Genomic DNA, 14872 nt, shown 5'->3' on the forward strand with positions numbered 1-14872 from the left:
CAAAAAAAAGATATTTAATCAGGTATGTAAATTTTAGTTAACGAGCTGTTCCTTAGAAAAATAAAGCGTATGGAAAATTGATGAGCTTCAATTGTTTGTTTGATGTAGCCAAACCCTCGAAGAAGATTCCCCAATTAAGCGAAGAGGAGATGGGCAACAAGGCCAAGGGAATCATTGAGGAATTCATGGAGATTGGAGATGTGAATGAGTATCTGGAAGTTGTATCGGAGGAGGTCAGCGAGGACCAAAGACACCTTCTGGTGAAGCACATGGTTAGCTTTGCTCTCGAAAAGAAGGACGATCATCGCAAGGAGACTGGAAGACTTTTGTTCGAATTTGCCAATTCTGGAACTGTCACCGTAGATGCTTTGGCACAAGGGTAAGCACCTTTTTTTTCCATGTTAACAAAGGTTCTCTGAGGAGTGGTGACGTCAAATAATTAAAGACACGACGAAGCATCTCACGTTTTACTCAGTTCGGTTAAGTAAGGGATAAAGTGAATAAAGCAGTAAATAGTTTTGATTATCTTCAGAATCGCGGACACATTTACTGCGGCGATTGACCTTTCATGTGACATCCCGAAGATCTGGGACTACTATGGAGCTCTGATTGCGCCCTGCATGGGAAGCCAGCTGTCGTTCGGACGTCTGCCAGACATGGTCAAATGTCTGGTGGATGATGACAAAGCCAAGCTAGTGGTCGCTCAAATCGTGCAGAGGACTGTCGAGCAGACTGTGAGTAATTGTTTTTCGATGAAATAAACACCGTATCTTTTGATCACCTATAGGCGTTGTTTAAATGAATGAAGAGGCAATGTTCATTCTAAGTACCTTATGAGTGTACAGTTGACTACAAATTACTTTTTGAGCATAACTATCCAGGACATAAAATAATGCAAAGGTACGCTTCCAAAGATAATTTTTGTGAAGAACGTTTTCTCTTCTTTCAGAGCCAAGACTTCGTTTCGAACGGATGGAGCTTAGCCAGGCTGGACTGGAGGCAGTTCATCCCAGACTATATCCCGGATGAGGAGATCATCGAATTCCTAGAAGACAAAAACCTCAAATTCCTTTCCTCTGATAGCTCCTCTCAACAGCCTCCAGCCTCCAAAGCCAGCAGTGGCAGCAATAGTGGAAATGCGGGAGGAAACACAGCCAAGTATCTCAAGTCATTCGAGTCCCACCTGGGAGATCTGCTCCAAAAAGCGAAAGTGCCTGAAATCTTCGACATGATCCAAAGAGAACTGTTGAAGTACGTGGAGACCCCAGAATTCATTGAGTTGCTGACTCGCGCAGTTTGTAAGTCATGTCTGACGTCAGACAACAAGTTCAATGACAAGAAGTTCACCGATAAGAAGCACTTGTTAGAGCGATACATCAACCAGGACAAGCTCATGATGTTCCACTGTCTATTGGCTGTCCAAAATATGGTCACAGACTACCAGCACCCCCCGGGTATGTGCTTTCATTAAGACGGTTCATTGCGATTAATTGATAACGTTTATGTCTGATAAACAGTGAAAAACATTGTCTTTCGAAAACGGCAACTGAAAAACAGGGATAGCACTTGGAATAACATCTACCGAGAGTCATGAAATATTATTTCGACACTATTAGGATCTCAACTTTCCATACTCAAAGGCATAGATTTATGTATCTAAAGAAATCAATCGAAAACATATTTTTAATAACCGCCGTCAGCCTCTCAAACGGCTATTATTTAGGCGCTCTCCTTTTTTTTACAGTTCAAAGAATTTGAATTGTATTGGGCCGCTGTCTTTTTTAATAGCCGCACAGCGATAGCTGGGGCTATTATTGGCCTTCTCTTGGTTTTTACGATTCAAAGAATTTGGATTGGATCGGGGCGCTGTCTTTTTTGTAATAGCCGCGTCAGCAATCCCAGGCGGCTATTATTGCGCTCCTATTTTTTTCTTCGTCTAACAGATTTTTGTTTCGTCTTACCCTGACTTACAATGATTGACTTACCTCACTCAAAAAAATGACTTCTGAACTCACTTATGGAACTTTGTTTTATGAACATTTATTATAAAGATCAATAATGTGCATCTAAGTAGTGCCAAACTTATATGCCCTAATTCTTGAGTATTAGTCTTGAGTTTTTGATTTCGAAAATCAATTTTGAAAAAGCTCTTTTAGGGCTTTTTCCGTATAGACCGTATGTGTATCATAAAAATGTCAGTACGTATCTAACCCAAAAATTCTAGTGGTCTGCTGAAGGACTTTGGTCATTCTGCCTATCTTGTTTCCTTAGTTGTTTCAATTCATGGAAGGCCACAAGCGTCTATCGCGGCTTTTTTGGTGGGCCATGGTTTTTATGACCTGTTCACACATTTTCATGATTTTTGAAGTCAAATTGGAGTAGTGATTTCAGTCACGCCGAAAGAGGAAGTGGGGCGAAAAAGCGAGTGGTTTTGCGGCGTGATATTTTTTTGCTCTAGTTTTAAAGTAGAGAGAGAAAACGGTGTTTGAACAAAAAATCGCTTTCTCGTTAGTGGCAATTTCACTTTGATTTTTACCGTTTTTTAAAAATTTTTTTGGATCAAACGAAATGGTTTTTCCAATCCATTCATAGTTCCTTCCAGGCCTAGTTTTTTGTTTTAACTAAATTTCAATTTCTCGCTAGGTTTTTTTGTTCACGTGCGGAATTTTGACATCTGTTTTCTGTTTTTATATTTTTTTTATCTGATTTTTAGAATTGGTTTTCCTAATCCACTAGTAGTCCCTTCTAGGTCTAGTTTTTCGTTTTTTCAATGAAAATAATTCTTTGAATTGTACGTCAGGACTTGTTTTTTTATTTCGTTGTCAAGATTTTTGTTACGATCATATGACGTCACAGCCACTTTTTGTTCATTCATTCATGCAATTTCAACTGAAACGCGTGCGTGACGTCATGTTCGCTCCTAGTGGAGCGAAGTTTATCGTTCATTAGCGTGATTAAATTTTTGGTCACACGTGACTTACCTCCTTCTCAAAAATGACTTCCTCACGTTGAAATTGACTTAAATTTACTTTAATTCAAAGAGATAAGGTCAAGTGAATGTGTCTCTCAAAATGAAGGTTACTTAAGAGCAGCTGATAGAGGTGGCAATAACTTATACAGATTCTTAATCGAAATAACATCTCAGCCTTCAATAAAAAAGGCTGCGTTTTTGGTCCGTCTTTTTCACTGTTTTTTGGACTGCAGATCTACGAAGCTATTGCGGCTATTTTCTGGCATTCTGCCAGCTATTTTTTAAGATCTGCTCTTAGATTTTCATGATTTTTGAAGTCGAATTCGAGTAGTGATTTTGGTTACGCTGAAACAGGAATTGGAGCAAAAAAAGCGAGCGAGTAGTTTTGCGTGAATTTTTTTCACTCTAATTTTAAAGTAGAGTTTGAAAACGGTGTTTGAACAAAAATTCGCTTTCTCGCTAGTGGTTTTTGTTCACATGCGGCAATTTCACTTTGATTTTTACTGTTTTTCGATTATTTGGATTGCGGATTAACCGGAGAAGCGGGATAAACCGAAAAAGCCAGGAAATTAAGTCATTGTGCATTAGGGTATCAAAGTTAATTGGAGCGATTGCTTGCTAACATCAGTATTAAGCCTAATAGCTTTCAGTCTAGAAGCTGAATTTAGCATAGTTTAAGAATCTAACTGAGACTGCACCCCAAATTAGAACACACTTTTCTACACTGAAAAAAAATAGAAAAAAAAGTTTGGTCAATTTCTATCTCTTCTTTTTTTCTGTTTCAGTCCCGATGTGCGTCTAGCGCGTCAACGGCGGCTATTTTCCTGCAATCTGCTATGTTTTGCATCTCTATAAAATGTGTCTTTTGCTTTAGGACTGCTGGATTGTATCTTCAAATGCCTTTTCGACAACATGATTGTTACAAGTGACGCCTTTCTAAGCTGGAGTAACGATAGAAATCCGGACCATCAGAGAGGCAAGGGAACTTGTGTGCTGGAAGCGAAAACATTTTTGAATTACCTTGAAGAAGGCAGTGAGAGTGACGGAAATTAGCTCTCCTAATTTTCAGTCTACAAATCCCGAGTACTCCCATGTCCTGAAAACGACGAAAGTTGGCTCCTTGCGTTCCTGCCAATCGTTGCTGTCAATTCGAGGCAGTTTCTTTTGCTGGTTGTATTAATGATGTTTAAGGACTTATTAATGCCTGACCTTGCATTCAAAAGGTGAGGTTGAATTAATTTTGAAATAACGCTAATTGCTATGCATTTTGGTTTTGTCGACATTATTTTGAGGCTTTGTTTATTCAATTTATCCTTGTTTGTGATGTTTTGTTGCTGTCATTTCCTATAGGTGGTGCTAAGTGGAACTTGAGCAGCTTCTAAGTGACACAATACACGTATGAAACAATACACGACTTGCTATTTCAGTACCATTTACTTTATGATGCTATTTTATTGTACTTTACTAAAAAAAACCCACAACTTTAACAAAAATGGCTCTTATATTCAATGATAATTGTAATGTATACGTTGCTGGCTGGATTGTGATATTTTCACGGTTAACTCTTTTTTCAATTGCAATTGTTCACATGGCAATTTTTTAGATGCAATTTTGCACATAGCATGACATTGGGAAAAGAGTTAAACATTAAAAATTTACGCAAGTTACCGTTGCTGCTTTCCACCCCGTTCTTTAAATTGCTAATGCCGACCCTTCGAATTAAAAGCTGCTGCTGCTGTTGAAAAGTTTCTCGAGATCAAAAGTTCCAAACTGCTGATAAGTCCTTTTGAACTAACCCAAACCCTGACCCGACCCAACCGTGCGCTTAACACTGGATGCGAGAAGAGAGAAAAGGAGAATGACAAATTGGACCTTTTTTCCACTGTAAATAAGTTGTTGATGTTGTTGCTTTCAAGACATTAAATGAAGTGCTAGGGCTAAAGAAATAAGTTGATGATTCGAGATATGAATTTAAATATTTAAATTGAACCTGGTTTTTATATTGTTTAAAGCGATGACCGGATTCTGCAAGCTCTTCAAAATTACCAAGAGAAATTTTTATGAATGAAGTATGTGCGGTCCGGTTTGAAGTGAAGAGTTAAAGCCTGTAAGAAGGCAATTTTCAATTTCATGTAAAAATAGTACTTAAGTTGAATAATTCTGCTTTTGGCAAAGTTCAATTTATCTTCGATACAGTTCGTGCTTTGAGTTTCAGTACTAACAAAGCACTACTTGGTGGCTTCTCAGTACTCTAACAAAGCGGATCTATTCTGTTTCGCCCCCCAAGCTTACTGAGCGCATATTTGCACCCCCAGACGCACACGCCATGTTTTTTGATAATTTACTATGTAATAGCACGTGCTCTGTAAATGGGGGCGCATAACGTACTTGGGGGGCACAAACGGAAAAGATCCGAAAAATCAATCAAAATGGTTGGTAAAATTTGACATGTTGAACAGTATACAAATTGGACAGCATTGCTTGCCGAAAAGGTTAATGGGAGCTAAATCTAGCTGGTATCTGCACTGCGCAGTCTGATATTAACATCAACCGGTTCAATCAGATAGTGAGTAGCAGCCTACATAGAACGAAAAAGTTATATACCAAACATATTACCTGAGAAAATACCAAGACCAAGAATTCGTGTATGAATGTTCAAAATCCTCATTTCCTAGCATACAATGCTTTGTATCCTGGATGGGCTATGAAAATTACGCTTGTAATTGCGCCTGTTGAAATTGACATTTAGTAGTTGCTCTCAAATTAAGTTTTTGTTCTAGAACAATCTTTGATTTCTTGATTGACTTTTGCATTATTTTTTTCTTATTTGTCTGATCTAAGTTGCTCTCGTTCTAAAATCATGTTCGTTTTTAAAAGCGATTATGAGCGAAAGGAATTCAAAGCCGTTATAGCTGAGTGGTTGAGATGTCAGACAGCTAATCTGGAGGTCCGGTTACATCTCGAAGCTACATCAATCAACTAAACTGCCCCCGCACGTCGTTCGAGAACAATTCAATACAACGTCAGTTGGTTTATGTTTAATAGCCACCGTCAGCCTCTCAATATCTATTATTTAGAAGCTCTCCTTTTTTACAATCCGAGAATTGTTTGTATTAGCGCTCTGTCTTTTTAACAATCCAAAGTATTTGGATTGTATTGGCGTGGCCTTTTTTAAAGATCTGCTCACACTTTTGCGGCCTTTTCACGTCAGTGAGAAGTCAAATTAGAGTGGTGGTTTTATTTATGAGGAGTAGTAAAGGGAGCGAAAAAGTGAGTAGGTTAGGCGTGAGTTTTCATTCAAAGTATCTTTTAGAGTTCAGTGAGAAATCGGTAATTTCACAAATTTTTGGTTTTTTAAAGCGAACTGTTTTTAACGTGTGGAAATTTGACTTCTGTTTTCAGTTTTTTCTCTTGAGTACTATTAAAATGAAACATGTGAGTTCCAATTGGGCCTATTTGAAGTTGCTTAAAGTCATTAGCGGGCACTTAGTGCTTTTTATGACTAACACATTTTATTGTAAAAAAATATTAGTGAATATTTGATTTTTGCCCATTTTTATTAATATTCCTGCTGTCTTATCATTTATAATCAATTTTGATCGGTCTCTGTAAATGCTAGCGAGGCAATAATGAAACTAATTAGGTGATTCAGTTTATAATTAGTGTTATTCACGACTTTAACAATATTTAATCTAAAAATTTTTTGAATTTTTGAGTTTTAGGAGCATTTGCGGTACTTTCAATTTCGTTATCGTTTGATATAATCAAGAATGGGGCTGCTAGGTTGCTAATGAGGTTTATTGACATTGCGTTTTTAATTTTATTTCTAAGCTGATGGTATCTATGACTTTGACAGTGATTGTTTTCAAAAAACAGCGATATTTTGAGTTTTGAGTTTTTGTCACGATTTTGTTTTGTCTTTTAGTCTCATTAATGACAGTTCTCTTCTGTTGCCAATAATGCCTATGTTAATCCAATTTATCGTTGCAAGTCATTAGCTTTTACTTACTTCTACGCTGTTAGCTAAAGAAAAATTGCAATTTTTTGCGCTGCTATTATTTGTATTAATTGCTGCTCTAAAACCTAATGTCATTAATGACAGATCTTCTCGGCTGTTAATGTTGATTAACTCTATGGAACTATTTATTTTATATGTTTTTGTCCTGTTATGTTTTTTCCTGTTATGTTTTTATTTTAAAATTTGCTTGCCCTTTTGCTCACGTTTTCCGTTTTACACAAGTTACAATTTTCACATCTGATTTCTTACTTCACTCACTGTTTCAACTGAATGTATTTTGATTTTTTCCATGTATTGAATTACGTATTGTAGTAAATACAGTCAAAGGCAAAAAGCGAAGTCAAAAGAAGAGGGATAAACTTATAAAGCCCGTTCATTGTCATAATTCTTTAGATTATCACAGTTCATTAAAGGGATTGCTAGCTGGCATTATTATGATGGTTAATAGTGTTCAGTTTAGAAGCTGAATTAAGTATTGTTTTAGAGTCTAACTGAAACTGCAGACCGGATCAGAGCACTTGTTGAGACTTAGGAACACAATGCTGTCAGTTTCTTCCTCTTTCTTTTTCGGTTTCTTTTTTCGGTGTATCATTTTGAATACTTTGAGGGAAATTTTGACACTTGAAAACCGGTAGTGAAAACTCAATAAGTGTACATTCGATTTAAACAGGCAAATTTTGCAAAGCTTGCCCATGAAAACTAAATCATTGAACAAAAATTGCAGAAAACTAAAAAAGAAATGAAAATCAGTTCGTCTTTTTGTCAATGACTTGAAAACACTCTTTTCATATATTTTGATTGAGACTTCAGCTAAAACAAGACAATAGACGAGAAACCAGACAATTTTTCTCCAAATAATTATCCAAAATTTCTACAAAAAGAAGCAAAAGAGAAAGACTTGTTCAATTAAATATTTTTAAGGCACGTTTTATAGATTAGCTTTGAAATTCTCCAAAAGATTACAAAATGGATGAAATATTCAAGGTTTCATCAAATACACGAGTAACAGAACTTAAAATCTCAAATTGGTTTCATTTTACGGGTCAGATAGTATTGCTAATATTGGACACTTTGAGGACAATTTTGATACTTTGCAGCTTTTAGTTTTTAATAAGTTTAAATTTAATTTACATCGGAAAGTTTTGCCAAGCTTGCCCTCAAAAATTAAATCTTTAATAGTGTTCGTCTTGGCAATGTGCTTCCATGTCCCTGATGTTGGCGGTTCAATATTAAATCTGTCTGTTTAATGAAAGGGCTTTTCAGTGAGAAATTTATTTCCTCTAGAAACTGGAAAAATGAGAGCTGGGACACAAATGAAAACAAAGGGAGAAGAAAAATATTGCAGTTGGAAAAATCAAGCGATTATTGCTGTCAAAATGTAATGTACATATATTTTTTGCTTTAAGTCGACCGACTATTTTTTTCTTATTTTGTGCACTTTAATCCAGAATGTCCCGTTCTCTACATCCAATGTCCGTCTCAAAGTAATGGGCGGACAAGTTTTACTGAAACTCAGAATTTTTCAATTATTTACAGCATAAAATATATTAATCGAAAATAAACTTCACTACAGCTTTTTCGAGTTCTGTATCATACACGCTTTCAGCAGCTTTTTTCTGCGAAAACCTACGACAACTTAGACAGAATCGTATAAGGATTGTATCCAAAAGCTAAATAGTCCATTCTATATTTCCAAACGAACTGAAGTATTAAATATCGGTCTAGTTTTTGATATGTACGGTTCATTGAATTGTATTTTGTTTTCTTCAAAACAATCGAACTATTTTCTGCTTTTTGAATGCTGAACTGAATTTTTTTGTGAAGAGTTGTACGAACGTTGACTAATTGATGCAAATCATTGTTCATAGTTTCAGTTCGTCCGAGATAATTTATTCCAAGGAAACATGGATCGCAAACTTCGACTTGTGTTTTGAAATGTGGGTCTTGCATGGAGTTCTGGACTAGGTAGTTGAAATACCTGTTGAGAGACCAATCTCGGCCTCCGAAGTAATTTTCTTTCCTTACTTTGTTGTAATATGCCGATAGAGCGCGCTGGAAAGGATCTCTCACAAACATGAAACCAAAAGTGTAGTTCCGAAAAACTTCGTCCTTCATAGTTACTGGTCGTGTTTTGGGAACTAGTCTGTCAAATACTTGATGTTGGCTGTTCGCTGTAGTATTTCTATCGTGAAATAAAGGCCAAAATAAGGCACCTCTTGTAGATGTTCCTGCAACAAAAATAGCTTAAAGGATATCGATTTATTCACGCAAAAGTGTATGCAAAAATTGGGGTCTTTCCCATTATGGCTATAAAACATATAGCTACTTCCACGGATTTATAATAATATTTACGGTAATTAATTGAAAGAGGGAAAATGTATACATCATATGACCACTAAGCTGTGGGGGCTATGATGGGAATGAGGTAAAATTTTGTTATGCCTGTTCACTTAATTTAGACAAATTGCGTCTCAAAACTTTCATTGTTTCTCTCAAAACACTCAATTGGGGGGTTTCGTTCGGCAGACTAGAATAGCAAATTGTGCAGCAGACCACTAAGTTTTAGTTTCGTTATAAAATGCGTATTTCTCACAATTCAATCAATATGCAGGCTCAGTAATGTTCGACGGCACACAAGGTTTGCTCATCAACGTTCTTGGTTTAATTGTAGAAGTTGAGATGGGAAACTTTCATTATAAAGCATAGAAATGGATTCTCAGGGAAAATTCGTGGTAATCAAATATTGACAGGACAGACGTGTATAAAAGTCAGGTATTTTATTGCACAAAAATTTAACTATGTGCAAAAAATTTGGTTAAGGAAAGCAAATCAAGCTAATACAGTTTCTGGGGAACAGTTTTATTATGTAAACAACTAACTTTGCTAATCTGAGTCTCTGAACTCTAATAAATCACCAAATAAATTTAAAAATATACGAAGATAGCAAAGAAAACAGGCAAAAAAATAAGCTAAGAATTTTTAGCACACGAATTTTTCGAAAATTAGGGGTGTTGAAAATACCAAAAAATAAATGAAATTATGTTATGAAATAAGCTGAAATATACACCAACATTGACAACAAAATTAATTGATAAAAGCAATGAGGAAAACTGAAAATCTTTTTGAATATCCAAAGCTAAAAGAACCCGTAAACATATATCAAACAACTTAAGAGCGTCCATTCTTAAAAAAAACATCAAACCTTGTCCTTTAATTCCAACAAGTGACAAAACGAAAATAATTATAAGGTATAGTATAAAAACATGGGAAACCAAGATTCAGAATTCGCTTTAATTTATAAAAACTAATTAAAATAAAAAACCAAATTAGAGGGCGGATGAGACATGTTATATTCCAAACCTGCAGTTCTTTTATAGTGGGACAAAAAAATAAAACAACTATTAAAGGAAACCTCAAAAATTCCCCGTTTTCAATGGCAAGAATGTTTAAAGTCAAAAACTTAGTAGATGAAAACTATGATCATTGCAGAAATTACAGACAACTCGATGAAAAGAAGAAAAATATGGACAGAAGTCAAAATTTTTTATCATTGAGATACAAAAAATATAGTCATATAAAACTTAGCCTATTAAAGGAAATTTTGGATATAATAACTTTTGTCTTCTTGGCTAACCAAAAAAAATTGTCAAAGGCGAGACTAAGAATTAGACAACAAAAGGATCAGGTAGAGCAAAGAAACATTTATGCTTCAAAGCATTTATGAACACAACTACTGTCGGAGACAGAAATATCATAAGCCACTAATTGAAAACAAAAAAAGTTTCGCGATGAAAAGTTCTTTTTTAGAAAAAAATCGATGATACACTGCTCAAAGAACCTTTTGAAATCACTGCTCAAAGAAAAAACAAGGAGACCAAAAAATGTATTCCAGAAAAGCGTATAAGCACCATTATATCAATTATATTAACTTACTGGAAATTGCAAGGCGATCAAGAAAAAGAACAGGAAACACATAAATTAAATTGCAGCAACTGAGAAATTCTTTCAAGAAACCAAAAGTTTGTGCAAATAACCTATTCCTGCATCACTTCGAAAGTAATCGGATAAACTAATGCTTTACAAGTATACGGCTGATTCCTTTATTTACCCTTCCAGTTACTTAAAATCATAATTCAAACTAAGTATCCGACCTCAAAAAGTCGACAAGTTCTGAACAGATCTTAAAATTATAGCAACCAAGGTAATCCAAGCACAATGGATTGTAGAGATCAACAATGAGATCAACACTAACCTCATTAATACTCACTGGCAGCTGTTTTAGAAACATATTTGTTCCGGAAGTTATCAAAAAATTAGTTCTAGATCAAAAATATTACTCAATTAGTACAATATTGCGTTAAAACAATTTCTGCAAAAAACTTCAAAATTGTCAATACAGACAAATTGAAACAGAAGCACAATTAAAACAGACAAAAGCAGGTTTGAAACAAACCGAAAATAGGCAGTGTTGACAAAAGTAATTCTTATACTTAACTAGTGGTTGAAACTGTGATTTGGCCCAATAAAAAACTGCACAATTCCTGTTTTAAGCAAAGTTGCTGATTTGATTGAGGCTGCATTAAAATTTTCCTTGAACATCTAGTTCTGCTACGTGTTTTTCAACAAGCTGTAGAAGTTCTGATTTGGTTCAAGCAAATTGACATATTTTTTTAAATGTTGATAACGTTCAATTCTAGTTATTTTTCTCAATCGCTTATAGATCCCCTGTTTAGACCTAAACTTACGAAAAGACTCAAAACTTCTCAAAAAACAAAAAATTCTTTTCATGAGCATTTTAGGTGGGGCATGATCGTTTCATAGTAATTTTGTGTCAACCATTGGTCTTTGCACGGGTTGAGCACAAGATTTTTCAAAAAATTAGGAACTGTTTCATCATTTCTTTTTGCTTCTGTTTTATTGAAGCAGCAATGGAGCAGCACTACATGGCACTGCTCTAGAGTATTTAATTTTAAGAGTTCGTCAGAATAATACCAAAAGACACTATATGCACATTTTTGGTTCATTTTTGTTCAATATAAACCAACTATAAAAATGTTCTATCGAACGACAGTCTGGGCAAATTAATTGTGGGCTCTAGCCTAAACAATTTTTTAGATGCTTGAAAAAGGGTTGATATTCCCCATTTCTTGCGTAATAAACAAAACTTGTAACTACTCAGTTATGGGGTCCTTGTGATAGCTCATCTTACAGTTGCTTTTGTTTTAGCAGCAGAACTATCTTCTGAATAAAAGCAATTTAGGTAACGTAAAAATGGTGAGCGTGAAAAGATCACTCGAGAAATGAAATAGAAAGAATGCTCTACGATAAAACGTTCAACCAAATTCTGGCATCGACAGGTAGGTGAGGTGGGGGGGGGGATGCGGGTAAGCTGCTATTGGTGGTGGTAGAGCGGGAGGGGGATTGTGGTGGGGAAAGGGTATAGCATGGGATGTTGAAAGGCGGGGAATACCTTCAGTTTGGATGGGGTGACTGTTATATGATCAAAATACTCAAAATGAAAAAGTAAACCTTGGAATTTAAATTCAGTTTCTTATTATTTTACATTAGAAACTAAGCTGCCATTCAAGTCCAATGTTCAAAAATGGAAGTCAATGTTGGAAAAGAAGGAATTAAAAGTTCAGTTCACGAACAGACTTGCTTCTGTTAAAAAAACCGAGTCGATGAGAGAAAACCACGTTTTCAAAAAATGTTGCAAATCTACGCAGTTATTGAACCTGGATTTTATTTCAGTCAAGTTGTTTTTGTTATTTTCCTTTCAAAATTTTGAAATATCAATAACTTAAACTATAAAGGTTTTTAGCTGAATTGTGGTGCGTCAGATTTGCAACAGATCATGAAGCAACTTACTGACTACGTTATAAGCACTAATGAGGAATAAAATTGCAAACACATTTTTTGAGGCAAGAAAGCTGACTCATGAAAAATCTTTCGCTTGACTCATGATTTAACTCAGTATTCTGAGTTGAGCAAAAATCGAGCAGATTATTTTGGTTTGAGCTAATTGCATAGCGAAATATCTTAATCAAACAAATGTCAAGCATCAGAATTTGGGTCTGAAAAAATCCAGTGTAATTAATATGAGTCCAGCAAAAGCCGAGTATAAAATTTGCTCAGAGGTTGAGACCTAAACCTGGGACACTATTGAAGGGGGAATGAGAAGAAGTGCCATAGGAGTTTGACTTCATCAAAATTCCGGAGCTATTCTAGCCACCCCTAAGTGATAATACGAAGTCTGCAGCTCCAAAAACGCACTTGATACCTTGAACGGTAGTGTGCTATATATAACAACACTTGAATCGCAACTGCCAGTCATAAACGGCACTTGAGGAGGAGGCAGAGCAGCTCCAGAATGCCCTTAGAGGCTTATTTCGGAAGTTTTTTATTATTCAAGTTCTGTAGTGCGTGAACGGGTCTAAACAACAACAACGACGTCAGATCGCTGTTCATTGAAAAATTATCAGAATGAAAGCTATACTACATACAAGACTAAAAGAACATAATGGAAAAAATCAGACAGTTGCTGAAACTGGAAACCAATATCTAGAGTCAACATCGCGGCACACAATTTTGACAACGACGGCTAACCAGAAATAAAATCGCGTTCATGGCAGCTATAGCTGGAATATCAAAAAGAAGTGCATAGAATGTTGAATGTTTCACTGAAAGATCATCCAAAAAATATAAAGGAGAAACAAAACAAAATTTGCCCTAACGGTTTGTTATGTGGGTGCAGCTCGAACGATTGGGGCACACTGAAACTCAGAGAATATCGTGAAACACATGAACAAACAGATCATTAAACCGTTAAAAAAGCCGTTCAAAAATCGGCAGTGCCGGAAGTCAAAATGCAAGAATTTGCTAAATAAATAGCCAGCAGTTGATCTTCATTGACTTTCGTCCCCATGGAAGTTGCGTATTTTAAACAAGGTTATGTGGCTCTGCAGAAGTCACTTTGAAATTGTGATTGAACATCTCGACGAGTTTCGCTGCTCACTATAAACGCCAGAATTTTTAGCAGAGTCACGTAACCTATGCTGCGTTCTCACGTAGAGACAGTTCTTCAGATAAAAGATACTGATGTTTCTGTTCTCAAGAGCTAGCTCATCAGCAGTTTATGTGTTTCACAAACATCCCTAGTCAAAATAGGACATTTGTCAGCCACTAATCTTGTAAAAATTCAGGAAATAAAATTTGGGCTCTGCAAGCTTTACCTGTCTTTGGGACCCTGCATTCGTAGTAATGATAGGGTGTGAACAACGTTATGGACTTAATATCTTCAGCTGTAAAGTTTAGCAATTCCTTCTCACAAAACAACTTCAAATGACGTAACCTAAGAAACTGCACCTTTTCAAAATCACTCTCTTTATTTTCTAAGTCAATCAAGTATGACCAGTTTTCCGGGAAAAGTTGTTCAAAGTCGGTAACTGTTAACTTTTCGTTACTTTTGAAAGTAAAATTTGTAACTGTGGCAAGCATAGAATCTTGAGGAGGTACAATTTTGGCGTTAGATGGAGAATAATTTTCCAATATATCGTTAGGTGAACTCGACCAACAAAAGATAAATGTAACAGCAACAATTACAAGACTAATTTGCAATGTTTTTAAGACAACTGTTTTTTTCATGTTGTTTTTGTTAATATAACATCAGAATGGGGAACAACAGGGAGTGTGAACGATGCAAAACAGAGCTGAAGTTTGATAAAAAAGACCCCGTTCTGTTTATCATTATCATTCATAGAAATTTAAAATTTTATCAAAGCATAAAATTGAAAAATTTAGTTTTTTTTGGAAATAGTCAAAAGAGGAAGGAAAAGTTGGTAGACAAATATAATTTGCAGTGATATGATATCACCACAAAAATA

The 14872-nt window shown here is 35.6% G+C and overlaps 3 protein-coding genes across 7 annotated transcripts in view; 1 reads left to right on the forward strand and 2 right to left on the reverse strand.

Moving 5' to 3' along the window:
- LOC142342776 (eukaryotic translation initiation factor 4 gamma 3-like) overlaps window positions 1–4960 on the forward strand; it is a 33173-nt gene extending 28213 nt beyond the window's left edge. For all 5 annotated transcript variants that reach the window (XM_075394331.1, XM_075394332.1, XM_075394333.1 and 2 more), the window contains 4 exons: window positions 109–379; window positions 533–734; window positions 950–1454; window positions 3846–4960. In XM_075394331.1, coding sequence (XP_075250446.1) covers window positions 109–379; window positions 533–734; window positions 950–1454; window positions 3846–4024 — 1157 coding nt within the window. In that variant the 3' untranslated portion in view covers window positions 4025–4960. The remainder of the gene's footprint in view (window positions 1–108; window positions 380–532; window positions 735–949; window positions 1455–3845) is intronic.
- Window positions 1–14872, reverse strand: part of LOC142342778 (transmembrane protein 65-like) — a 205615-nt gene that overhangs the window by 160823 nt on the left and 29920 nt on the right. The gene's annotated exons all lie outside the window — the stretch shown is intronic.
- LOC142343011 (uncharacterized) lies at window positions 5481–14526 on the reverse strand. The gene is made up of 3 exons (XM_075394693.1): window positions 14222–14526; window positions 8907–9217; window positions 5481–5549 (listed from the first exon to the last, which is right to left on the reverse strand). Exons 1-3 carry the CDS (start codon window positions 14484–14486, stop codon window positions 5481–5483), a joined length of 645 nt encoding a protein of 214 aa, XP_075250808.1. The 5' UTR covers window positions 14487–14526.

The sequence above is a fragment of the Convolutriloba macropyga genome, chromosome 7 (genome assembly GCF_964194025.1).
Source record: "Convolutriloba macropyga chromosome 7, txConMacr16.3, whole genome shotgun sequence".
NCBI lineage: Eukaryota > Metazoa > Xenacoelomorpha > Acoela > Convolutidae > Convolutriloba > Convolutriloba macropyga.